This window comes from Podarcis liolepis (assembly GCF_965112155.1).
Source record: "Podarcis liolepis genome assembly, chromosome: 10".
Lineage (NCBI taxonomy): Eukaryota > Metazoa > Chordata > Lepidosauria > Squamata > Lacertidae > Podarcis > Podarcis liolepis.
This window is the reverse complement of record NC_139562.1, coordinates 68,031,265-68,059,250: the sequence shown is the minus strand read 5'-3', so window position 1 is coordinate 68,059,250 and position 27,986 is coordinate 68,031,265. Positions and strand designations below refer to the sequence as shown.

Below are 27,986 nucleotides of genomic sequence, written 5' to 3'. Positions count from 1 at the left end.
TGCCCCGCAAGACGAATGCCTCGCAAGACGGAAAACTCGCTAGACGAAAGAGTTTTCCGTTTTGGAGGTGCTTCGCAAAACGAATTTCCTATGGGCTTGCTTTGCAAGACGACAATGTCTTGCGAGTTCCTGCTGGTTTTTTTTCCTCCCCCCCCCCCTTTTCTAAGCCGCTAAGCCGCTTATCAGCTGATCCGATCAGCAGATAAGCCGCTAAAAGCCGCTAATAGCGCTAATCCGCTAATCCGTCAATGGGCTTGCTTCGCAAGACGAAAAAACTGCTAGACGAAGAGAATCACAGAACGGATTCTTTTCGTCTTGCGAGGCACCACTGTACAAGCTGATTTTCATTGCTCATATAGGTGGACATCTTTAGAGCTTACCACTTTGTATTAGTAACCATAAAATTTATGGGTGAAAATAACCCTTCCCCTTGGTTTTTCAGTTTTACTTTTCAATTTTACTTTACAGTGACTACTTTCTTCAGAATTAATTCTTCACTACATTGCATTAGTGTTAAGCTGCACTTAATACTTCAGCCTTTTAGTGGGCTTTAATTATCATACTCCCACACTATTATCACTGTTTACAAACATTAAAAACTCCCCCCTCCAGCTATTCTTGTGATTAACAGAAAAACACCAACAACAAAAAATGCTCTAATTAGTTTTGGTTAAATGCTTGCTCACTTTGTCTATAATCTTGGATCTTCTTGCATCCTCAAATACCTACTTCAGCTTAATTAAAACCCTTGTACATTAGTCTGATACCCCAATGCAGGGCATATTTATCTTTACATTAAATTTGCCAATGTGTTCTACCTGTTGCCGATAAACAGTTCGTTCTGATCTTAATAATGAACTTTTTAGTTCCAGGGGCATTTGGGAGAATTTATGGAACAAGAATGTGTGAGTATAATAATAACATGTTGCATACTTCAAAGGATTGAAATATTTCCTTTTGCTCCCAAGCAGAAGCAAGGAATTGTATACTTCCAAACATGAACTGGCTTTCCGCTTGACCCTGCTGAGACGGTCACTAAAAGGAAAAAGGAAAAAAAAACCTAGCTAAATCTCTCAGGATCTGTAAATCTACTCAATCTCTCCCCCTTCTCTAGCGACAAGATGAGCATCTTTTCTTCATTCAAAGTGCTACAGCTAACTGTTATTTTGCCAAAGCTTACTTTCAAAGAGACAAAATTATTATTGGCTGCTGTTTACATGTTCCTACACGGGCTAGCATTCTGTTAGATTGCTCCTGCAATGTTTGTGTAGGTATTTTGGCTAGGGTGCTCTCCTGGTTCAGACTGGAGTGCCACCTTCCCACCATGCCTGTTCCATTTTGGACAGCATAAACAGGCAAGTAGTTGCTTAAGGATCCTTTAGTTAAACCCCCAAAGATGCTAGATGAAACGAAGAAAATAAAAGGCCCCTTCCTTTTGTGCCCCTAATAGGCCAGATGGCTACTGCTCCTCCAGTTGCTTTACTTATTAGTATCACAAGAACCCCAGAGGTGCAATGCTGTTTCAATGCTCTTTCAACAACTGACTTGTGCACTTGTGCAGGCTACACAGATTTCCCTTGGGATGGGAAATACTCCTCAAAGACATATGGATTCTGAACAGTCCAAGCCTCACCAGATAATGGTCCAATCATGACAACAGAATGCATTACACTACTCCTATACGCAAACCAAACCAAACCTCACCAAACCAAACTCACCCCAGGTGAGAGTCAGAGACCTGTCTCCCCTGCCTACAATACTACATCCTGACTCGGGGGGGGGGGAGCCCCTGCCCTGTGACTCCATGAAGTGTTGACCTAAAGCAATGAACCCTTTAGGATGATCCCACCACCTAGGGCAAGGTCTGGACCACACCCACACCCCAGCTGTACTGGCTCAGCCAGGAATCAAACAGCACCTACATGACAATTAATAGTATGCAAAAGAGGCACTGAGAAAAATTGGCTGGGTGAAAAAAGCTGCATTTAATCACAATTATAGTGTGGCATGTATGTAGGAGGAGAGAGAACTTAGTGGGTTTCAAGTTGCACCTGGGACTGATGGGACAAAGAAGAAAAAACAGCTGATCCCACATGGCTCCTTCGGGAGGAACAGTAGGATATAAATTCAGTAAAGAAAGAGGGTAGGGAGTCAGGTCAGCTAGCTCTCATAAGACTGAACCATGCTGCCAAGGCAACAATTCACTCCTGGTGAGTTTGGGCCTACAGGGAGCTCTCCATGATTCTGCTCAACTGTCTTCTGTCCCACCCACTCTTACTTGGTTGAGTCTCTTCAAGACCTGACAACTCTCCTAAAAATGTGGGTGCCCCAGACTCTATCTGACACCACCATCCTAGACCCCAACCCAAGGATAGACCAAATACACAGTAACGACAGTGGGAAATGACATCTGAACTTCAATGTGCCTTAAGCCAATATAGGCAAAAGCACAAAGAAGGCATTCCCAGTAGCTACTCCACAACTACTGAACTCCCTTCTCCTAGAGGAGCTTGCCCAATCTTAAACATCCTGCAGAAGTACTGGGAAAACCCCTTTGCAACTGATTAATTTATTTTTAATCAATTAAGTTTCATATTTTTGTCCCATTTGTTTAATGGCGTCAGCTACCCCAACTCACGTTAACTCCTCAAAAACAAAAACATCACAACATAGCTTACAATAGACAATATTCCAATCAAACACAGCTCCTGGGATATCAGGTACGGAGAGCAGGTCTGTGTTGCACCATAGAAAGCCCTCAAGAGAATTCAAACACAGCACTGATAAGCTCCAGAGGGAACAACCCTGCACTACGTTGGACAGTGATTCACTGCCTTTACGGTGAGTGGAATATAATGAGCAAATAAAATAAAAAAATCAATCACACTCTGGTACAGAACTATTAAATGCAGTATATTTGCTACATTTACAGCTGGTTAGAGTTGGTTTAGAAAGTTCCAAATTAAAATGCCAACCCTAAATTTATGTGAGTTCATCTGCCCTAGGATGTCAGGATGTTGTTATGTTTCATAATAATTTATAATTCACTTTTCTATAAACCCTCTCCTAAGAACTTACAATGTGCACAGAAAATTTCAAGCGTGAATGTTTGAGCACTAAGCAAAAAAATGCACATTTGTTTTTATAGCCAACATTTCTGACCTTTGGAAAACTTGTGCCCTGAGTGGCACACTGAAAGCCCATTAATTGTTTTCACTGCACTCTTTTCTAAGCATAGCAATGCGAACATTGTAAGATCACAAGGACTGCAACATGAAAGTACAGCTGAATCCAACTTTACAGTGGTACCTCTGGATGCGAACGGGATCCGTTCCGGAGCCCCATTCACATCCAGAACCAAACGCACCCTGCGTCTGTGCACGCATGGGTCGCAATTCGCTGCTTCTGCGCATGCGCATGTCATTTTGGCTGTCTGCACATGTGCGAGCAGCAAAACCCGGAAGTAACACGCTCTGTTACTTCCGGGTCGCCGCAGAGCGGAACCCGAAAATACTTATCCTGAAGCTACTTCAACCCAAGGTATGACTGTACTGACTTTCTAGCATCATCTAAAGACACATCTTCTTTATCCAGGCATTGCAAGCAGGGTTTAAATTGTGTTGTATGTGTCTTGGGATACAGAGGATTGTTTTTATATATTTTCTACACTGCCCTGGGATTCCATGGAAAGAAAGGCAGTCTAAAGATGCAATAAATAAATTCAATAAACAAATAAAACATTTCAGTAAAGCATCTTGGAAATCAGCCAACCAAGACAACTCATACGAACTGACCCCTGAACATCTTGATTATACTTTATTTTACAATCACTACTTCCTAGTCCCTCAAAATTAAGCAGTTTCCTTGATGAGAGGTTTAAATGTAGCTTGCACAAACAAAAGTTATATCATAACTGTAAATAGCTATTTGACCTTGATCAATATCGAGCATGGCCAACCTACTTTCATTTCTCAACTGTTTTCATGCGCCCATCAAACCCTCCCTCTAATGAACAATTACTTTGCTATTTTATTTGAAACAGTCAAAGCTGGTGACTTGCTTTCACCCAGATTTAACAGCCACAATTCTAAGCAGCTATATTTATTTTAGTGCTCTATATCTCATACCTGAGTTTGCTTGTTTCCTCCTTCCATTCTCCATTTGTGCTATTTCTTTTGAGTTTGGAAACTGAGCTCATTGTAATTGTGCTAATTCAGAAATCTGTGCTTCTTTCATAGACTATGTGCATCATCTAGTCCAACCCCTGCCACGCAGGAATATGCACCCATACAGGAATCAAACCTGTGACCTTGGCATTAGCAGTACCAATGTCTAACCAACCAAGCTAATCAGATTTATTCATTTTTTCTTCCACAAAGAAGGGCTCCCAGAATGGCATGCAGATCATTACAAACCAGACAGTCCTTGCTCTTGGGTTTACAATATGGAAGGTCTTCAAACTACTACATTTTAACGCAGGTGTTCTTAAAGCTGTCTCACATCAGACCTCCCCAAACCAGGAAGTAACTTTGAAGCTTCTATTAAATTAATGTAAGTTCACTTCACTTTATATTCTGTATTTGGATCCTGGAGTACATGATATAGGAGTCAGCTATCCAGTATGAAGGTAGTGTGTACACACCCCTTTGAAATACTTTATTAGAGCATTGAGGAATTGACCCTTAGTTTCTAAGTATTTTTAAGTGAGGCATCTCAAAATATTTGCTCCCTATATACTACACAGGAAGCCTTCTATTAAGCGTTCAGCTGCAAAATTTAAAGTGAACACTGACTTTAAAGCAGAAGAAGACAACTGAGCTGTCATTGTTCATTTTCATCCCCCAGCTACATGGCAAGCAATTAAATAGAAAAACGAAAAAGAAGAAGTCAGGACACATGAATGCATTGCATGAAGTGCTGGAGGAAAGAATCCTACAAAAGCAAAGCTATTGGAAAAATAAGTAGTTGCTTCATTGACCCCAGTACTCAATCAAGAAGATGAGACAGGCTGCCTTGTACAGTGTACCTCTTTAGAAGTAATGACAGAGTATTCTGCCTAACCCAATCAGGGGCGAGGCTAGCTGCTCCGGCACCCGGAGTGGCAGGGGCAGGACGAGCCACCCATGGGGGTGGGGCGATCTGCCCAGGGTGGCAGCGTGGTGAGCTGCCCACGGAGTCCGCTGGCAGATGCAAGCCCCATGCTGCCGCTTCAGGCAGTGCGGGGTCCCAAGACACCACAGCACTCCCAGGAGAGATGCGTGGCTCGGGTGCACTGCAGGCCAGGCCCTGCAATAAGTGCCGACCCCCACAGGGTGCCATTTTGTCACACCCCCCTCAAGGATGACACCTGGGGCAGACTGCACCCCCTGCACCTGCCTTCCTATGCCCCTGAACCCAATCAAGGCAAATGTTAAGGAACCAAAGATACTGTTCAGTTGTCCCCTGGCCATTGCCAGATACGCAAGAGTTTATACATGTATGAGAAACTGAGGCTCTCTTTCCAATGAACTTCTGTGCATTCAATACAAATCAGGATTTCTCATTGCGGCACTTTGGGTAGCACCCCGCAGCGTTTCTACCGTGTCTTAAGTGAAAGTGAAAGTGGGCCCCCTTGGATTATCTCTTTTCCTCAATAAGCAAGTAAACAGCAACTGAGGAGAGATTTAAATTTGGAACATGGGACAGGAAGAGGTCCAGGGGCTCAAACTATAGGAGGCTCTGGGTGCCTGAGCACCCATAAAAATTTGTTGTGGGTGCTCAGCCCCCACACCACAGGGCGCCCAATGCAATTTCCAAGGTCTCTCAAGGCCTCTGACAACATCTCCGAGGCCTCAGAGATTCTGTCCGAGGTGTCACAAGGCATTGGAGATGCTGTCCAAGACCTTCCGAGACCTTGGAACCTGACTTTCGGTGGTACCAGAAGTTGGGTTCTAAGGCTGGGGGGGGGGTGCATTTAACATCACGACACAATGTGACATCATGACGTCATGCACACCGGGCACCCAAGTCGGCTCCCCTGAAGAGATCAAAAACCTTCCTCCAGCCCCAGTCAAGATCTCTCCCAACCCCAGTTCATGCAGCTGCTATTATGGGAGAGACTGCGGATCAATATCCTGCGTCATTTATTTATTTCTAGTCTGGCCCTGAGATAAGAATTCTAAGCTGATCAACTGAAAACCGTGATAGACAGAATAAAAAAATTTCTTCCAGTAGCACCTTAAAGACCAACTAAGTTAGTTCTTGGTATGAGCTTTCGTGTGCATGCACACTTCTTCAGATACCATGTACACGATACCAGATACACGAAAGCTCATACCAAGAACTAACTTAGTTGGTCTTTAAGGTGCTACTGGAAGGATTTTTTTTATTTTGACTATGGCAGACCAACACGGCTACCTATCTGTAACGTGATAGACAGGTCATGGTACCTTAAGAAGATCCACATGACACTTTGAAAATGACTGCCTTTTAAATTTAATATAATGCCAACCAACACCACAACTTCTAATTCTCGTATTGTTTCACTTTAGGCCAACAAGGCATTTGATATTTGTCAACGTAAAATGAACACCTTAAACACTACAAGTAACTGATATCAGCAACATAAAAGTTATCAAAGCCAGTCAGTGTATACACACAAATTACTGCAAGCCGAACTCAACTGTGGGACTACCACACAGAGGCCAGGAAGAAGACCATCAATGCAAATCCCAACATATGACAATATGCGGCAAGTATTAGTACTAGTCCGGGTTCAGTAATTGCTGCATCCATAAGTAACTGCGAAAACATCACTTACTCAGCAGCTGCTGAAGAATAAATGTACCAGGGAAATGACTGTGATAATAATGGGAGAATCATCTGTGTAATTTCTCCTTCGCAGAAGGAAAGAGCAATGAGCAAAATGCTCAGGATCCACCTCACATTGTGGATTCTCATGAATACTATTAATAGAAGCTGACGGTGTAGACACAATTGCTGAAGACCCTGCTTAAATGTTCACTTCCTTTAAAATATCATTTTGGAAATAATTGTTAACTTATATGCCAACTGATTACATGAACTATTTCCATTTTAGGGAGTGTTAAATGTTTACAGAAAATCTAAGTTTATTACATCATGCAACCCTTTAAGTCCGGGTGTTCAAATACCAAGGAGAACAGGAGTTTTTGAACAGGAACCCGCCTTTTATGTATAGACAAGTGGGAACCCACAACAAAATGTTGCAGTGTTATTCCTAGTCCTTAGCAGGTGTGCCCTGGGCTCAGGGTTTTGGAGTTTTGGAGTGCTAAGTACTCATGGAACAGGTAAGTCTCAGGAGGGAGAAAGGAGTGAAAGACATTGCTTCAATTTCTCACACTTGGGAAACTTTCTCTACCTAAATTGGAGGGAAAGATGGCAAGAAATTATGCTCCTAGGGGTAGAATTACATAGGGAGTCCAATCTTATGCAGATTTACTCAGACGTCCGACTAAGTTCAATACAACGTATTCACAAACAAATGTGCATAGGATTACACCATTAATCACCAAAACTTTAGTATTTCCATGTAAATTTTTATTTTGAATATACACACCATACTGCTTATATTTGCATATTTAATTGATTGGAAACACTTCAAATATGGATATGTTCATATCACTTGTTTCAAGGAGGTGAATCCCTAATATTGTTAAGGCTTTATGTGTGAATGTGTACCACCCCACTCCTTTCAATGGAAGAGATCCTGCAGATTCTGAATTTGGGTTCAGAGATACTAATTACCCCTTTTCATTCATCAAAATCTTCACAGTAGCTTCAATGTTAGCATTAAACAGAGCAGAAAGTCAGAAAGGAATGAAAATTTCTGTTAATATGGCCATTTTAAAAAGGAGAAATAAAAAACAAGAAGATAGCTGTATATCTAAAGTAGGTATTTTCTTCAGCGCTGATAATAATACAAATTACAAAAATAAGCAGTACTGTACTAAAAAGCCACCCAAAACAAAGTGGAAATAAACACACATGAAGATAGAAAGCTGTTTTGAAAAGGTGAATTTATCTTCTACTATAAATGCTGAGGGGGAAAATTGGGGGCTGGGGGGGGTCAAGGAAAGTAGAGCTGGAAGGGAGCCCAAGTGTCATCCAGTCAAAGTAATGAATGTAAAGGTAAAGGGACTATTGACCATTAGGTCCAGTCGCGGACGACTCTGGGGTTGCGGCACTCATCTCGCTTTACTGGCCAAGGGGATAATGAAAGTAAGCTAGGCTAAATCATGTAAAATGTAAAGAAAAAAGTAACAGGCCATTATTTTCTAAAAATGTATTTTGCTCTTTCAAGCCACAATCGAATCGAGCAAGAGACATGCAGCTGGGACTACTGGCAGTTTAACCAGTTGGGGTGCCCACAGCAGACTGCAAAGCGAGGTGCTGCTCAGTTTTGAAAGCTGCTTATTTGGCAATTGGATCTGTACATTTGAAAACCACCCAAATCTGTGGGTGCATTTGCATCCCTTCCGCCACAGTTATATTCATACACCTATACCATACTTCCCAAATATATAGTGTAACTAAATTATGCCTGCTGCTACAGGATTAAAGATTATGCATATTTACCCAAAAGACAATTTAATGAAGAAGTAGGGTATGAAAGGGACGCGGGTGGCGCTGTGGGTAAAACCTCAGCGCCTAGGACTTGCCGATCGTCAGGTCGGCGGTTCGAATCCCCGCAGCGGGGTGCGCTCCCGTTGTTCAGTCCCAGCGCCTGCAAACCTAGCAGTTCGAAAGTACCCCCGGGTGCAAGTAGATAAATAGGGACCACTTACTAGCGGGAAGGTAAACGGCGTTTCCGTGTGCTGCGCTGGCTCGCCAGATGCAGCTTGTCACGCTGGCCACGTGACCCGGAAGTGTCTTCGGACAGCGCTGGCCCCCGGCCTCTTAAGTGAGATGGGCGCACAACCCCAGAGTCGGACACGACTAGCCCATACGGGCAGGGGTACTTTTACCTTTTTAGGGTATGAAATGCCTTCTTGGTTTCAAAAGCATATCCTAAACCAGTAATTCTGGTGCATGCACTTGCTCACCACACAGGAGCTCCTAAATGCAGAGGAAACTTTGCATAAGAAAAGCTGCTCCATTTGCTTCCATGTTGGAGAATGGTCAGCAGCTACAACTCTACAACTCCTGCAACACAAGGTTCAACAGTGGAGCTCTAGATACTAATAAGAACACATGGACACTGGACCCCGGACAGTGCATCTTGAAGTAACTGCCTCAGAGTTCTTTTAGCATCATTTTTATTAGCTCTTTCTTAACTTGAGCCCCAAGATGGGGCAATCACTTGAGTTGTAGAAGCAGCAAGGAAAGCAAGCATCTCATTTGCTCTGAAAGATCAATTACTTCCAATGGGGGAAAATATGGAACATATAGGGAACACTGACAGTAAGTAAATGTATATAGCAGAGAAAAAGTACTCTCTCAAACTCCTTTTTATTATTATTCATTTATATGTAGTTATAGCCCGTCCTGCACCATGAAATCCCTACCTTTTTGCTCATTTTGAGTACTGATCTGAGTATTTTTTCAGGCCTGAACCACCAATTAGTTTTGTAGCACAACATTAAAGCACTCTGTGACCCAGGATAGTGTAGTGGTCCCTATTTGGTTTTTTATCTGGGAGATCCAGGTGCAAATCCCTACTCAGCCTATTTTTATCTTTGATTCAGCAATAATTTGGAATTCTGAATAACTTGGGATGGGAAAACAAAATGAATGCTCCCTTGGTGCAGGCAATTCACATTCCCTGTTCTTCATACTCTCCTTTCTCTACAACTCCACAGCCTCCTGCTGCAGCCATCATCCATCCCTTGCCATTTTATCATACTTTTCTGATAAGAAACAGTGGGGGAAGTAACAGCAGTGCAGAGACAGGCAATGGGCCCAGCAACAGTAAGAGGGTGGGTGGTAGCAATATCAGGAAGAGGAAGTTGCATGCTACTTAGATGTTTTCTCCCAGGGCAGACAGTCAGTCAATTACATTTATAGTCTACCTTTCCTCCAAGAAGCTCACGGTATTGTACATAACTCTTTCCCACTCAAAGCACTACACCACGCCGGTTCACTCTTACCCACCCTGGGAAAGCAACAAGCCACATTAACAGCCAGAAATCCTCTTCCCTATGTTTGCAGGAGGCAGATCTACGATGGGTGCATTCTTCAGGGAGCCAACATCATAATCTATTTGCACAGAGAGGACGACATTAAGGCTGCTTCTAGCTGTGCTACTCCCTGGGGGCGAGTGAGTAACTGCAAGCGTTTTCCAGATCACTGCTCAAGGTGTCTTGCCATATTTAGGTACATGCATGAATGCCAACTGGTAAAGTTTTGGGGGAGCTGGGAAGTCTGTACTTATTTGCAGGGATAATTTACTACTAACTTCCAACAGAAATGCCAAAAGAAAACTCCACCACAATAATCCCAAATACAGAAACATATTGGACACTCACCCACCCCATTATCTGAAGCATTCATCCTCTATTTCATATAATCATAGAAGGGACCCCAAGGGTCATCTAGTCCAACCGCATGCAATGCAGGAATCTCAACTAAATCAATTCTCACTAAGGTATTAATCATCTTTTGTGGACACCTTTTATAGAATGGCTGGCAGGCAAGAGTCCAAAGGTCTGTATTTTCAATTTTTTAAAAAAATAAATAATTCATTTCACTAAGTCTATCAACCAAACAAAAAGCTGATGCAAAACAAGGAAGCAAAACCCATTATTGACAAACAGATCAAGCCCAGTTTTAAAACCAGAATATAGCATGATCAAAGGAAGCAAAGAGTATCATGCAAGTTAATCACTAGAGTGTAAGTGTAAACATGGCTTTCAAAAAAATAATAATAGATAGATGGAGAAGGGACTCTTAGAGAGCCAATGCTGATGAGTCATTTTCTCTAGGAACATAGGTGCTGTCAGAGTGTTTATCAACATTTTGGATGACATGGATTAGTTGCTTTCCAGCACTACAATCTTCAACTCTAACAAATTTGAAGCCTTCCAAATCCAATGCTCTTCTTATCATTACTCTACTAGGTCCCTTTCCTATTAAGGCATAACTAATAGCATAATCCTATGCATGTTCACTCAGAAGAAAATCCAAGTGTGTTTCATGGAGTTTAATTCAAGGAAAGTACGCATAGAAACGCAGCCTAAATGTGAAAGCTTGCAAAGTGGCAACCATGTGTGCAGTGATATTGGGCAGAACATTTTTCAAGATGGAAATTTTCCCAACACTATATTCCACAGAAAAAAATCCATTTCTAAAAAATGTGTTGTTTTATAAAGGTAGCATAATGGACACAATCCCAGTAAAACCAGGCAATTTCAGGTGACTATCCCTATGAAGCATGCATTTACATTACCGCTTTGGGTACACGCTAAAATTCATGTTCTTGTTGTTGTTAGAAATTAGAATGTGTTTGAGATGTGTATGCTATTTATCTGCATTTCTTGAACTATTACCAAATATTCCAATTAAGATAGCATCAATTTGTTCAAAATAAATCACATCAGGGCCTGATTTGCACAGCACAGGTAAGTCAAACTCTGGCTTACTGTGAACAAGCAAGCATATCTTTTCCCAGAGTGCAGAGAAAACCAGAGTGTTGGTTTCACACATGTGAACTATCATATGCAGCTTCTTCTCATAGTTAATTCGGAGATAAATGAACCACAAGCACTGGTTTGTAGGTTTCCACCCACTTGGGAATAGCAGTATGGACACAATTTTAACAAGATATGTGAATTGGGCCTATATGTGCTTTATTTTTTTTTAAAAAATCCAAATGAAAAATATCAGTTCAATGTCAGCTATTAGAAAAACCTTTGAAATATTTATACAGCATGTAAAATTAACGTGGTGTATTTTAACATTTTGTTTACTAAATATAAGCGAAACGTGCTAAATCAGAGCCTAAAACACAATTGATTTAGGAAATCAAAGGCACTTCTGGAAAACCCCATCACTGTATGATCAGACACCTGTATACTGTTCCAATTCATGAGAGTTTAAATAAATGTGTGAACAACACCAATGACTGCAAGAATTCACATGAAAGAATGGAGAGTATGCACAAACTAGCAGTGTGAACGGCATGAACGGGTTTTCACACATTGTCCAATAGTCGTGAACGTGCATAAGTCAAAGATTTTTAGCTCTAGGTCTAGAACAAGAGTGAGGGACCTGCGGCCCTCAGACCCCATGATCCATGGTTATGGATGAAGGCGGATGTTAAGTCCAACAATAGCTAGAGCAGGGCATCCAATTTTTCATACTAAGTGGGTCGCAAGAGTACTTCAACATGGAACCTGTGGGTCATACACTGCCTTGTCATGCAGGCACGGGGAAGGCCAAAATTTGACGCGCACACACCCAGCTTTTGTGCTGCCTTCCAAAAGCCAAATAACTGGCCTTTGGAAGGAGAACTGAGGCTCTGGCAGCATTCTGGAGCCCTCCCACATCCTTCCCAAAGCTGGGGAAGTGGTAACTAGGCTTTGGAAAGGAGTTGGAGGGACTCTAGGACCCTGTCATGACCCTCACACTGCCTTCCTGAACCCCAGTGGCTCACATATCCATCTTTGGGTAGCCAAAATGAGGGCTTGGCAGGGGGCATAAAATGCTGTCGAGGACCAGCTAAAAAGGTCTCCATGGCGGCTCACTGGACCACCCTGGTCTAGATGGCCACAGGTTCCTCAACCACGCTCTGGAATGCTCTGAAGATGTTCAGTGCAGGAGCAGGGTTTTCCATGTGAGTTCTGACACACAGACCACAAATATTATCCTTATTGATGTTGTCAGTTTGTACAGAGTCTCCACACACCTTCATTTGAGTTTGCAGCTTTCAGGGCTTATGTTCGCTTTACACTAATCCCAAACTTTAGATTTCCTACCTGCTAGCAAAATAAATAAATAATAGTAATAATAGTGCTAATCTACATTTCCTAAGTAATTGATTTAAAAAATGACACAGAGATTCTGAAATACTATTATCTCCTGTAGTCAGTAACATAAAAAATACATTTTTAACTTACACAGGACCAATCTAGAAAAAGTTGGTCTCGTTTAGGTGTAACTAACTCTCCCTACATTGGGAGCAATGCAAGAAAGACATACTTCTGCAGTTCCGTGGTTTTTATAAAGTACATGTCTATGAAATTATATCAAAAGGCTAAAATATCTAGGACTTCCTGTCTGACCATGTGCTAATCCACAATGTGGTTTTTAAAATTTACAGTTTGTAAAAATATATCTATACTGTACATTCATTTATATTCATATTATATGCTGTTGCTTTCCTTGCCAATCAAGGACATTTCTCATGGTCCATTAGCACAATGTCTGCCCTTAAATTTACTTCCTCCCTATCTTATTATGTGCATTTATGCATTAAGGAAGAAGATTAATTCCAATTAGATGCCAGTTTCATCTCACAGTTAAAATGTATTTCTGAACAGCATGAGCTATCAGCTCCTTCATTATGTATATGTATGTGTATATATATATTATATATACACACATAAATATCAAACACAACAATGTTCTCATTGGTTTCACCCCAGTATTAGTGCCATTCTTTTTAAGAGAAAACCTAAAATCAGAGTTGGCATTCTTTGCCTGTGCTATTTTCATCTCCATCCTCTTCCCTAACGTCATCACCTCCATTTTATTGGCATAACATTTATAGCTCATATAGAACCAGGTTAGGGATGGAAAAACTGAACACAACCCAATTAGCATTTTAATTCCGAGTTTCTATTTCTACAGCAAAACGACTAAACCCTTTCATTACATTTCTCAATTCTGAAAATACACCTTTAAAAAAAAATCACCAAAATGAAAATGTGCCTTCCTTGATCCCCTACTCCACCCCACACACCATTTTATGCATTTTTCTTTGCTGAGAATATCTTGCATCTCTATGATAAAATTAAAGCAATCCTGGTTGATTACAGTAGCTTGCTCTCCCTTTTAAAATTTACAAATCCAATTAAATGCCTATTATTGTAAAGCTATACAAAGCATACAGCAGAGGCTCTGTTTTAATTATATGCCCTATATCCTCCTGATTAGCTGAGATGCATCTACTGCATTGGAACTGTGCTCTCTTATGCCCATTTTGATGAATATTCAACATAAAATCAGAATTTAGGTTTACTGAATCAGTAATTATGCCATCGTCTCCTATAAAAGAAATGGATATCACAATATAGATCTGAGATGGAAAGATTAATGTAGGTTTAGTAACAGAACTAGTGTTGCTACATATGAAACATAATTTATTTAGTATACATTCTAGCGTCAAAAATTAATCTTACAGCAAAGATGGTTGAACAGGTTTGATACCCCGGCTACATACCAAGAAAACCAAAAGGTTACATAAATAATGCAAAATTAAATTACTAATGGATATTAGAAGCAGACTGACAGACAAAAAGATTGTTCTAAAAACACTTCTGAGTCATTTTGTCCTTACCTGCAGGCATGAACCATTACTGCATGCAGTGACTGCTCCATTTCCTAGCACAGACTTGAAGCAGCATCACATCTCTCACTCGGAATGTGACTAATTCATAGGTTTGCAATTCCTAAGCTTTTAGCAAAGGACACTCCCTTTCAACCTAACATACTGCTTTTAACAGAATTTATTTTCTCCTAGCCTAAATTCAAGTACAATCCTATTTTTAAGTGACATTATCTGATATATGCATGTGTGTGTATGTATGTATGTATGTACGTGTGTGTGTGTGTGTGTGCAACATCTCTCAATCTAGATTTAAAAATCAAGATGCTTTCATGGGTGGAAACACACACACACACACACACACACACACACACACACACACTGCAGCAACAGTATAAACACGTATGTACCAGACGATGTATTATGGATTTGCATGCTGCACAGATTAGCCCTCATTTTTAAAAAAACATGAAATAATAAGCATTTGCCACTGTTGCAAAGCTTAACCAGCAACAGATTCAATTAATAGATTACAATGGCAAGCATGCAATACATCAACACAATTGGCACACTGGACAGGAAAAATACCCTATACTGCGTCTTAGCATTACTACACCATTAATTGTTCATGCAGGAGATGTAGCTGTACCTTTCTGAAGAGGACGACTTCTCAGAGTTAACTGACATCAGCAGCTCAATCTTCTGCTTGATTTCTGGAAAAATCAGAAAATATTCACAACCAAAGACTGCCTGCCCTTGTTTTCCAATGCCTTATTCGAGAGAGATCTTTCCCCCTAATAATCCCCTTTGTTCCAAATGAAGCCACAAGATTCACTGTACTTCTGCAGAGGCAGATTCTATGGTGCTATAAAAGAAAAAGCTCCAGAGGCATCAGGCCTTGCTAAACTATGCACATGACTGTTTATGAAAGCAGGAAGTACCATTTCTTCTACACAGAGGGGTGTTTCCTCTTTTGAGGTTGAACAGACATTTACCAGATGATTCTGAGAACAGACTGCATGCAGAGGCACATACCAGCTACTACGAAAAATCCAACAAATGGTTTATTAAGATACACAGCGAGACAGCAAGAAATCTTTTTGTTGAAATATGCCATCGCTTCAAGAGATTCCAGGTTGGGGGAGGGGGACTGAATCGCTGTCACAAGGAAGGTGTTTACATGTTAATATATGGATTGGAAATATGAGCAGTATTAAATAACCTGCATTTCCAGATTCATAGGGCACCAAATCATGAAAGTAAAAAGAAGTATTTTCTCCCTTCTGAAGCTTCCCCCTTCTAATGTTCTCAACCAACAAACAGCAACACCCTCAGACCTGGGCTGGCATATTATATTTCCCCAAGCTGAAATTGTCTGAGAACACCAACTAGATGTTAAAAGGATAATCAATTTTACTCTCTTTTCTGGGAAGGGTGGGGGAAGGGAACTGCCATACCATCTGTGATTTCCATGTCAAAATCAAAGCTTATACATTTTTTTAATGTTTTCAAATGTTCTATTTTCTAAGCGGTTTCTCATTAGTTTTATGCCAACTGTATGAAAATTGCAGCATTGAACTACACACTTAATATGTATGAAATATGCTTCAAATGTTAACAGGTTTCCTGCAAAACATACTGAAACATTCAGCAACATCTCAATATGCTAGATACCTAGAAAAATAACAACTAAAAATGAATTTCAGCGAGGAAAAGAACCAGTCCAATACATTTATTGGAAGTGATACCCCTTTGAACAGTCATGGCCTCTCCCAAATAATTCTGGGAGTTGTATTTTGTAACTGGGGTGATAGCTGTTAAGAGACCATTATTTGCCTTACAGAGCTGTGATTCCCAAAGTTCCTTGCAAAGAGAGATTGTTTATTAAACCCCTCTAGGACTTGAACTCTGTGAGGGGAATAGGGGTCTCCTAACAGCTCTAAGAGGATGCGGGTGGCACTGTGGGTTAAACCAAAGAGCCTACAGCTTGCCGATGAGAAGGTCAGCGGTTCGAATCCCCGCGAAGGCGTGAGCTTCCGTTGCTCGGTCCCTGCTCCTACCAACCTAGCAGTTCAAAGGCACGTCAAAGTGCAAGTAGATAAATAGGTACCGCTCTGGCGGGAAGTTAAATGGCGTTTCTGTGCGCTGCTGTGGTTCGCCAGAAGCGGCTTAGTCATGCTGGCCACATGACCCAGAAGCTGTACGCCAGCTCCCTCAGCCAGTAAAGCAAGATGAGCGCCGCAACCCCAGAGTCGTCCATAACTAGACCTAGTGGTCAGGGGTCCCTTTACTTTTACCTTTACAGCTCTATGCACACTTAAACTACAGCTCCCAGAATTCTTTGGGGAAACCCATGACTGTTTAAAGAGCTTTGAATGCATGGTATGATTGTGACATATGTTAAGCACATAAGTTTGACATGGCACAATTCTTTTTTACTTTTAAAATGGAAGCCCGAGGGAGGACAATTGGGATTAGGACTCTAGGGCTCGGGGTCCATTATTTTCTCCTGTGTGGTAGTCCCAACAAATAATCACACACACACACACACACCCCTCTGCAACCCTGAAGTTACTTAGCCTAGGAGGGAACGCCACTGGCATCATCCCTCCCACGGGGCGGGGAAATCTATTAGGATCGGAGTTTTCAAGCCACTCCTGATTCCCTCCACAGCCCCTTTTCTAAAAGTTAAAAACATTCATACAGTAACCTATCTGTTTAAGGTAAGATTCAGTTTGGACCGAAGATGGGGAATAAATGACTAGGTAGCAACAGTTCTAAAGAAACTTTAAGAAATCTAGTAGGCACCAACTAATTGTTGACGTGCAAAAGTTCAAAGACATTTTAGATTACATTCAAAGAAGTACTGTTCCGAAGATTCAGCAAAAAGCACTGTTCAACTCAACAGTTATCAAGCCTCATTGTGAGAACAGTGGTACCTTGGTTTACGAACTTAATCCGTTCTGGAAGTCCATTCTTAAACCAAAGTGTTCTTAAACCGAGGCGTGCTTTCCCATAGCAGCGGGGGACTCAATTTACAAATGGAACACACTCAACAGGAAGCGAAACATGTTCTTATTCCAAGGCAAAGTTCACAAACCAAAACACTTTCCGGGTTTGAAGCATTCTTAATCCAAGTAGTTAAGCTGCTCTTAAACCAAGGTACCACTCTACTGTGTTCACTTTCAAGTGCTACATTTAAAATGATAGACAGCTGGAAAACACTAATAGAAAAGCTACACATATGGGTTTAGCTTCAATCCACTCAAGCAAAAGTTGAATGAACGAAGTCTGCTGATCCAACGTGAGGGGGGGAGGAATTCTGTCAGCTCAGAAATATTTAAGAGGGAGAAATAAAGAGGTAATAATAATTTATTCCATTCAGTAAAAGACAGGAAACTACCCTTTATATTTTGAATTTTATTCCTCAAGGGCAACTAAAAATAGAATCATAGAATTCGAAGGGACCATGCGAATCATCTAGTCCAAATCCCTACAATGCATATACATAAACCACGACCCTGAGATTAAGGTTCTATACGGATTGAGTTATCCCAGCAGTCAAGAAACCATGGATTCTCTTTCCGAAATTATCAATTATTATTCTCTTTCCGAAATTTATTTTGTGCCTCGGCCCAGCTGATGGCTCCTGAGGGTTTAACACCACACAAAGCAGGTCCTGGAGGTCTGCCCTCCCCTAATCTATGAACTGCTAATCAAAAGTGGATTTCTAACCTAATAAAGGAACGAGCATAAGGAGACCCCATTGGATCAGATCAAGGGCCCAGCTAGCCGAGCATTCTGTTCTCACAGTAGCCAATCAGAAGTTTGTGGGAAGACTATAAGCAGGTCCTGTTTAAAAGCATTTTCCCCACTAGTGATTCCCAGAAACTGGCATTTAGCACCATAAGGCCTCCAACAGCGGAGACAGAATATAGCCATCGTAACTAGAAGCGTCTGATAGGCTCATCCTCTTTTAAAGCCATCCAGGTTAGTGGACCCAAGTTCATGTTATGGGAATGAATTCCATACTTTTGCTATGTACTGTGTGAAGAAATACTTCACTTTGCCTCTTCTGAATCTTCCAGAAATAAGCTTTATTGGATGGTCTCAGGTTCTAGTTTTACGAAAAAGGGAGAAAATACATCTCCCTATCCACTTTCTTCACAGCATGCATAATCTTACACCTCTACCATGTTATTTGCCTTTTTTCTATTAGAAAACAACACAAATGTTTTCAATTTTACTCACAAGAAATTTGTTCCACTACAATTTAGGTTGCCCTTTTCTGAACTCTGCCCAACTTTCCAATGTCCTTTTGAGATGAGACATTCCCAAGAGTGGTCTTAACATGGATTTTTTATCGCAGCATTATTATATTGGCAGGTCTATTTTCAATCACTTTCCTAATGATCCCTAATATGGAATTCACCTTTTTCACAGCTGTTCCAACTACACTGAGCTATCCACTATGACCCCAAGGTCCTGTTTCTGGTCAGTCACCCCCAGTTCAGACACCACGAGTGTATATGTGAAGTGAGGATCTTCACCACACACACACACACACACACACAGTGTGCAACCCTTCATTCTTGTTTACACTGAATCTCATTTGCCATTTTACTGCCCATTTACCTCCTCACAATCTCTTTTTCTTTCAACAACCTCGAACAATTTGGGGGGATCATAAAACCTGGCAACCTCATTGCTCATCCCTAACTCTTGGTCATTACTGATCATATCATCTAAACACCCCCAGAGCAACACTGTAGAAAAAGTAATACCTATCCAGTAATGCCACTTAGCTGGTGTCCTGAATAATTCCTGAATAACAAATCTGGTGTAGATTTTTAATTCACATACAGTTCAATTGTACAACTGGATACCCAGATGAGTTTAATGGTTTGTTGTTGTTGTTTAGTCGTTTAGTCGTGTCCGACTCTTTGTGACCCCATGGACCAGAGCACGCCAGGCACTCCTGTCTTCCACTGCCTCCCGCAGTTTGGTCAAACTCATGCTGGTAGCTTCGAGAACACTATCCAACCATCTCGTCCTCTGTCGTCCCCTTCTCCTTCTGCCCTCCATCTTTCCCAACATCAGGGTCTTGTTTAATGGTGCTTGCTCCCAAATAAGCAACCACAAGGAAAAAGCCTAAATCTCTGAACAGTAGCATTGACTATGGTAGTTTATTTGCAGGTTATCTGCAAATATTAGGTCTACTTTATACAAATGTCCTGCTCATGGGCTTCCCATAGACATCTGGTTGGCTACTGTGAAGGTAGGACTAAGGCTCTTGATTTGTTGCTCTCATCATTCTCAAGAATGAATCAACCATGCTGGCTAGAGTTGATAGCAACTGGAGTCTATTATCATCTGGAGGGTCTCTGGTCTGATCAGCAACATGAGTCTTATGTTCCTAATCAGCAAGCTCCCTTAAATTAGAAACAGGTTGATCGGGATCCTGTGTATATTCATGGAACTTTGAAGTGTCAGGCATAGCCCTACTGGCTTTAGCCCAAACGTAGCAGAGTTTTCCTGCACAGCGAAGAAGCTAGTCGTGGCGGTAATGACTAGTCAGCTAGACTCAGAATAACTATTTACAGGATTTATTAAAAGGAAAAATAAAACCAGCAGAGTTTCTGCATACAAATAAAAGCAAAATAAATCCTTTCTTTCTCTCTCTTTCTCTCTCTCAAAACCATACACAGCACTTCTAACTCCTAACACACCTCACACCAAACTGTGCTAGCAATCCTAGATAACAGAGTAGAGTGCTGCTCGTTAACCAATCAGAGTGAGTAGTTTCTAGGTCAAGCAGACCTGGGCTTTCTGCCAAGAGTAAATTGACACCAGCTTGAGTTAATTGGTGAAGCTAGAATCTGCAAGTTTCCCACGAGAACCAATTAACAGAAACTGAACACCCCCTCACAGATTCTGCTGAACAATTAACACCAAATACACCTATGTAGGAGATCATTTTTCCAGCAAACCTAAACCCTTGCACATTCGCTTGTTCTTTATCTTTGCCAATGGTTTAGTTAACACATCTGCTACATTTTCTTCACTTGATACATAAGTACAGGTGATTACATTGTCTTGTACACAGCAACGTACATTTTGGTATTTTACAGAGATATGTTTGGAACGCGATTTGAAACCCTCTGTTTTACTTAAGGTTATACAAGCTTGATTATCAATGTAAACTTGTACCGGTTCTCCACAATTTACATTTAAATCTGCCAACAAATGCTTGAAATAAATCACCTCGTTGCACAATTCACTCAATGCGGCGTACTCTGATTCCGTTGATGACACACTTACAACGTCTTGCTTGCGTGACCGCCAGCTGATTAAAGCTCCACCGACCATTATAACTAGTCCTGTGACAGATTTTCTATCTGGCAAATTTCCCCAGTCACTATCACAGTAGCAACTCAACATTTCGTCCTCGGAAGAATTTAATTGTAACATATAGCCAATTGTCTGTTTGAGGTATCTCAGAACTTGTTTTACCCCTTTCCAGGCATTTAGTGTGGGTTTTGAGACCAATCTACTTAATATGCCTACTGCATAGCTAATATCAGGTCTGGACCACTGTGCTAGATACAATAAACTTCCAATTACAGAGTGATATACATCAGGATGTTCAAATTCAGGACTCTCATCTATATGAAGTGTTTTTATGAAACCTGGATCCATAGGCACCGCTGCCCCTTTGCAATCCTGCATCCTGTATGTAGTCAGTAGTTGTTTAACTTTGTTCTGCTGACTAATTAGGCAGCTGCCATCTTGGGCCCAGCACACTTCCAACCCTAGATATGTCCTAACCGGGCCTAAGTCTTTCACTTTGAACTTACTGGACAATTGCTTGGCAAACCTTTTAGTTTGTTTATCTGTTTTGCAAGCATACAATACATCATCTACATAAATCAGACAAAACTCTTGATCACTGCCTGTACCACGTACATAAACACAATTGTCAGCTGTACTCTGCTTGAAACCAAATGACACTAAGGCCTCATGGAAACATTTGTTCCAAGATCTTGCAGCCTGTTTGAGACCATATAGAGCTTTGTTTAATTTTAACACTCTATTGGAACCTGTCTCATAACCAGGCGGTTCGGCTAGATACAGGTCTTCTGATATTGATGCATGTAAATATGCAGTCTGGATATCAAAATGGTTTAACAGGAGTTTTCTCTTTGCTCCAAGCGTTAGAATCAGCCTTACACTGTCCCCCTTAGCAGTAGGGGAAAAAGTCTCGTCATAATCTTTTCCAGGCCTCTGAGAATATCCTTGAGCAACTAAACGAGCTTTGTATTTGTACTCTCCTGTCACCAGAGGTTTAAGTTTGTACACCCACCTGCAGCCTACAATCTTTGCCCCCTCAGGCGCTGCTACTGGTGTAAAAACCTTGTGCTCATTCAGAGAGGACATCTCTTCCTCCATTGCCTGTTTCCAGAGCTCTGCCTCCTCTTTTGGTAACTTTAACACCTCCTGAAAACTCTTGGGCTCTGCACTTACACTAAACACATTTGCAGTATCAGGAGAAAAACGCACCGGAGGCACTCCTTTGTTTTGTCTTTTAGATCTTCTGGGAGAAAATTTTTCTTCTGACCCACTTTCCTCCTCAGAACTACGACCTCTCTTTTGTTGCATAGCAACTGGTCTCTGGCTAACTCCACTTTCTTGAGAGCTCTTATCTGAACTTTCCTCCCCCTCAGACTCTGATTCTCTGTGTCTACCTTCAGAGTCATGGAGCTCCTGGGAAGGTTCAAACCAAACCTCAGTATTGGCATGTAGTCTCTCCCAGCCACTATGTTCACAAAAACTGGCATTCCTGGAGATCACAATGCCATTTGTCCCTTCAGCAAAGCGGAAACCTTTTCCCAGCTCCTGGTAACCCACAAACACTAACTGTTTGGTCTTAGGATCTCCCTTCTTTCTCATTTGTTTTGGAATTAATACCCAGGCTTTTGATCCAAACACATGCAAATGGTCAATTTTAGGTTTTTTCTGAAACAATTTAAAGTACGGGGTTGTACCTATTGTTTGATGAAAGAGCCTATTTTGGAGATAACACGCGGTGAGCATGCTCTCCCCCCAATAAGATATGGGCAAATCAGCATCATCAAGCATGGCAAACATCATATCCTGTAAAGATCTGTTTTTTCGTTCTGCAACGCCATTCTCCTCTGGGGAAAAAACGTTCGTTTTTCTATGCCCAATGCCACGCTTTTGTAACCAATCTTTAAAGGCATTTGACATAAATTCGCCACCTCTGTCCGTCTGAATCCTTTTAAGTTTAACAGACAGAAATCTTTCCACAGATGCCACCCAGCCTTTAAACTTAGTGAACACGTCACCCTTATTCTTCATGGGAAAAACCCAAGAATAACGCGTGGCGTCATCCACAATTGTTAGTGAAAAACGCGATCCACCCCTGCTTACAGCAAATGGACCAATTACGTCCATGTGAACCAGCTGTAGCGGTGACTCACTAACTCTGTCACTTCTGGGGTAAGAGACTCTGTGGGTTTTAACCTTTTTACAAACATTACAATCAAGGTACTTGTTACAACTCTTTAAATTACCCCCATCAGCCAATTCAGACATTTTTAGTACACTTTTCCAGCAAGCATGCCCCATTTTCCTATGCAATAAGTGCACACAGTTGTCATGTATAGCTTTGTTATTCACTGCAGGCTGAGATTTACTGACTACTGCTGCAACTTGAGATCCTGCTTTAAGCCAAAACAAGCCTCCCTCTGACTTAGCAGTGCCTAAAATCTCACCAGCCTTCTTAATAATGCAACTGTCTCCTTCAAAATACACTTTAAACCCAGCTTTTAGCAAACAATCTACAGACATCAGATTGCTCCTTAATGACGGCACACAAAGTACATTTTGCAGGCATTCACGCAGACAAGGAACATAAACTGCACCCCCCGAAATCACTTCGGAAGTACTTCCGTCTGCTAGAGCCACCTGGCTGCGCTGTGCTGAGTTCTTGGAAACAAACAATTCATCTGAATTCACGATGTGGCGAGACGCTCCCGAATCGACCACCCAGACCGCTTGTTTCTCATCAGCAATCTTGACCTCAGCGGTCACCAGCTGAGCCGACTGTTTTTGTTTGAAGAATTTCTTTTTACGCTGCTGCTGCTGCTGCTGCTGCTGCTGATCTCGTCTCTGCTCCTGCACCGGCAACTGAGACTTGACCAACTCCGGACATTGTCGTTTTAGATGCGCTGAAGACCCACATCGGAAACAACGCCTAACAGCAAACGCTGACTCTTCACCGGTACGCTGCTTTTGCTTCACCTCTGGCACGGCATGAGAACTCCTTCCAAACCGCCCACCAGTAGAAGCCTCTGCAGCCAACGACCTTTCTTGCCTCTTCTGCCATTCTTCAATCAAACGCCCAGTAACGTAACTGACTGATAAATCACGCTCCTGTATGCCTTCTAGAGACAAAACTAAATTATCCCAGCTTTCCGGGAGAGAACTCAAAATAATAGCCACCTTCTCCTGCTGGTCTAATGCACAGTCTCTTTCCTGTAGCGCAACAAACTTTAACTGTAAACTGTGTAGGTGTTCCTGCATTGTAACCCCAGGCTGTAACATTGCCTTGTACAATGCCTTGCGAATGAACAGCTTGGAAACCGCTGTCTCACGCACATGGAGTTCTTTAAGTGCTTGCCACACACCTCTAGCTGTCTTGATTCCCCTCACATATGGCAACTGGGAATCTTCCAGCCCCAAGACAATTGTGGCCCTTGCTCTTTGGTCTTTATCGAGGTCTTCATCATCAGGCTTTGTAGGAAACTTACTCACCACTTGCCAGAGACGATCCCTCTGCAGCACTGCCTGCATGCGTTCCGACCACAGCAAGTAATTGGAGTCATTCAGACGCTCAAAAGCCATCTGAACTGGTTGTGAGGCCATCTTGAGAGCGATGTTCCTGGAACCCGGAACCAGCTACTCACGACCACCGAGAGAGAAAACAGGAACCACAGCACCCAGCACTCACACGCTGCAGCTGTTGTCCTTGTATCCGCTGCGTCACCAGCTCACCACAGTCAGGAACCAGCCAGTGTCCATCTGCTGCACCGACAGGAACAACAACTTCTGGAACTACTGGAACCAACGCCGTTGATGCTGACACCACCACAACTCAGGCTGGCAGCACAATGCCCATAACCTCATGGAACTTTGAAGTGTCAGGCATAGCCCTACTGGCTTTAGCCCAAACGTAGCAGAGTTTTCCTGCACAGCGAAGAAGCTAGTCGTGGCGGTAATGACTAGTCAGCTAGACTCAGAATAACTATTTACAGGATTTATTAAAAGGAAAAATAAAACCAGCAGAGTTTCTGCATACAAATAAAAGCAAAATAAATCCTTTCTTTCTCTCTCTTTCTCTCTCTCAAAACCATACACAGCACTTCTAACTCCTAACACACCTCACACCAAACTGTGCTAGCAATCCTAGATAACAGAGTAGAGTGCTGCTCGTTAACCAATCAGAGTGAGTAGTTTCTAGGTCAAGCAGACCTGGGCTTTCTGCCAAGAGTAAATTGACACCAGCTTGAGTTAATTGGTGAAGCTAGAATCTGCAAGTTTCCCACGAGAACCAATTAACAGAAACTGAACATATATGGACTCTGAAGAAAGTCCCACTGATTTAACAGGGTTTATTCCAATGTAACTCTGCATAAGTATCAGAAGACACAAGGAAACCTGGTTTGTAGAAGTACAACCCCTGCCCAAAACACCACAACGAGCACTGAAAACACTCAGTGGACATGAAATACTGACAGACATAAACTTGAGTAGCAGAATTCTACACAGCAACGTTTTACTGCAGATTCACTTTTTTAATGTAAAGTCATCATTCTGGCCTTTTGTACAGTAATTATATAGCTTTTAATAAAATTCAAATACAAAAATATATGTACATTTTCTGGTACAAACCAAACTCTGCATATGAAGTTGTGGGTTTGGCTTTTGCTTCTGACAATAAGGTCTACCCAATTTTATTGCTGCATGCCATACTGTAGTGGAACTGATAACCATGCCTGGACCTGTTTTGCAGCTTCTGTTTATACATGAGACCACAAATCAAACAGGAAATGGCCACAGAAAGCTCCTGACAGCATTAGTAAGTAAGTAGTAAGTACTTTACCTAAAGATATATATATTAAACATTAAACAGGAAAAAAACGTTCCTATTCTCCACTCTGGAGAGAGAAAAAACAAGTTACAAGAAGAACACATAAACAACCTCCAGAAAGAAAACATTCCTATTCTTGCAGGCTTTGGCTAATTAAAACTGTACAGACATTGTTTATTCCTATGGTATGTATTTATTGTTTTTATATTGTAAACCACCCTGTGTTCCTTGGATGAGGGGCAGTATAGAAATTTAATAAATTAATTAATAAATACTATTTAGATAAACAAATAGGAAATATCTGACAATGTCAATGTTTTATTGGAAGCAGATGTTTGTTTGGATTACAAGCCTGGCTCCTACAAAATTATTCATTTGAATTAACTACAAAAAGCGGCAACACATGCTGGCTTAATACGACACTGAAATGTCATAAAAGTTTGAGACATTTTTCCATGCAGAAAAACTAGTTTGCCCTTCACCTCCCAAGAGCTTTGGGTTGCATCGTGCCTCTGCCTCTCTGGTTTAGCTTCTCTAGTGAGCAGACCAAAAACTGTAACTGGAGCAAACCCACAGGGCATTTTGTATAGTCCTTGTTATTCCTCTTAAGCAATTGATTATGCATAGTTAACCCAAACAGAATGTCTAAGAAGTAAAAAAACAAACAAACAAAAAACTGTGTATATTGAGTTCATAATTATATCATCTCATTATAGACTTCCTGATCTTAGCTACCCTTTTTTTAATTAAAACTATTTTTTTTAATAGCAAGAAAATGCCAGAGGAAAATTTGCAGCTAGTGTTTTGGTGGTTCAGCTAGATATGAGATAGCAGTTGCTTGGAGTCGCAAACAATTTCCATGGTTCACCTAAAACTCCTTAAAATCTCATCTATTTAATTCTCACCTCACCTCTCCAATTGGAACCAGCACAATCACAACCATAATAACCCTAGTGGTGCAGCAGTAAAACTGCTAGCATGTTTGCAAAGCTAAGCAGTGTTTGGCATGGTTTCAAATTGGATGGGGGACTGCGTGTTGAAATTCCTGCATTGCAGGGGGTTGGTCTACATGACCCTTGGGGTCCCTTCCAACTCTACAATTCTATAATCCATGATCTATGTTTACTTGGAAATACCACAATTTAATGGGCTTCAAACCCAGGTGAGTATGCTTAGAATTTAAGGGTATTCAATTTTGGCTAGATAATGGTCCACAACTCCAACAGAATTGGGGGGAAATTAGAAAGTTAAAACTTCAAAATAAGCTTTTAGCAAATTATCAAGATCATGATTGATTTATTTTTAAATACACCTCATACATATCACACCCAGAAGTTTCTTACATGCTTAACAGTTTCAACAATTCTGCAATAAGATCTGAAAATAAGGACTTATCCGTAAGGAAAAGGTGATGGTGACTCATTTTTTGTAAGGTGCTGTTTATGGTTCTGTAACACATTCAGCTAAAACAATCTGAAGAGAAGGGGCACTGATATTTAAGGAACAGATACAGAAAAATAAAGAAGAAAATAACATGTTGGAAAGAAGCATTCCAACTTCCAAAAAGGTATATCCTGAAGCAATATGGAATAGATGAAGAAGCGGCTGCTTTTACGAAAAGCATTTATCATTAGATAAGATCCACACGTTTTTAGAGTTGGCAAAGGTAGAAATAATCAGAGGTTAGCCTGTCACAATCATGCTCATTTTCTTACTGAAGCACCTTAAAAATGGATGAGGAAAATAATGCTAGTTATGGAGCTCTTGAGTAAAATTGAGATCTATTGGTAAGTCAAACACTTGGGTACAGAAAACAATTCAAAAAGGTTTGTGATAAGAACAATGTTGTGAAAATTAAATCTAAGGAGGAGACTATGCTGAGAATGAATAGGTAGAGAGCACAATGCCATATGGATAAGGCTGCTCATGTGAACGAATTGTGGCTTCTTTCAGAATAAAACTCAGGTGATGCATGCAGGGAAGAGAGACAGAACATAATGCTTGCATTAACATTGGTTGGCCTAGCCCCTATGTGTTCTCATTTCTCCTTCAAGCAGAATGAAGACCCAAGAGAAATTATTATTGGTTTCCAAGACTATGGCTGCATTACTAAACAAACTTACTTGGGAGTAACACAATGAAAAAAGTAGGGTTTACTTATGGGGACATAGGCTGTCACGTTCATGTCATATAATAAAACAGGGTGGTCCAAGCTCACATGGCCTTTTTTGGTAGCCCCAGACATGGCAATGAACAGGAAATAGTGGTTCCTGGGATGGTGGTGGCATTGGGAAGGAGGCATCAAGGCTC

The 27,986-nt window shown here is 41.3% G+C and overlaps 1 protein-coding gene across 12 annotated transcripts in view; it reads right to left on the bottom strand.

Annotated features, from left to right (window-relative positions):
• The window catches only part of SRPK2 (SRSF protein kinase 2), an 88,428-nt gene that overhangs the window by 39,171 nt on the left and 21,271 nt on the right, over positions 1-27,986 (bottom strand). For 7 of the 12 annotated variants that reach the window (XM_083464038.1, XM_083464044.1, XM_083464043.1 and 4 more), the window contains one exon: positions 15,153-15,216. The exons of the other annotated variants lie outside the window; for them this stretch is intronic. In XM_083464038.1, coding sequence (XP_083320164.1) covers positions 15,153-15,190 — 38 coding nt within the window. In that variant the 5' untranslated portion in view covers positions 15,191-15,216. The remainder of the gene's footprint in view (positions 1-15,152; positions 15,217-27,986) is intronic. 12 annotated transcript variants of the gene reach the window in all.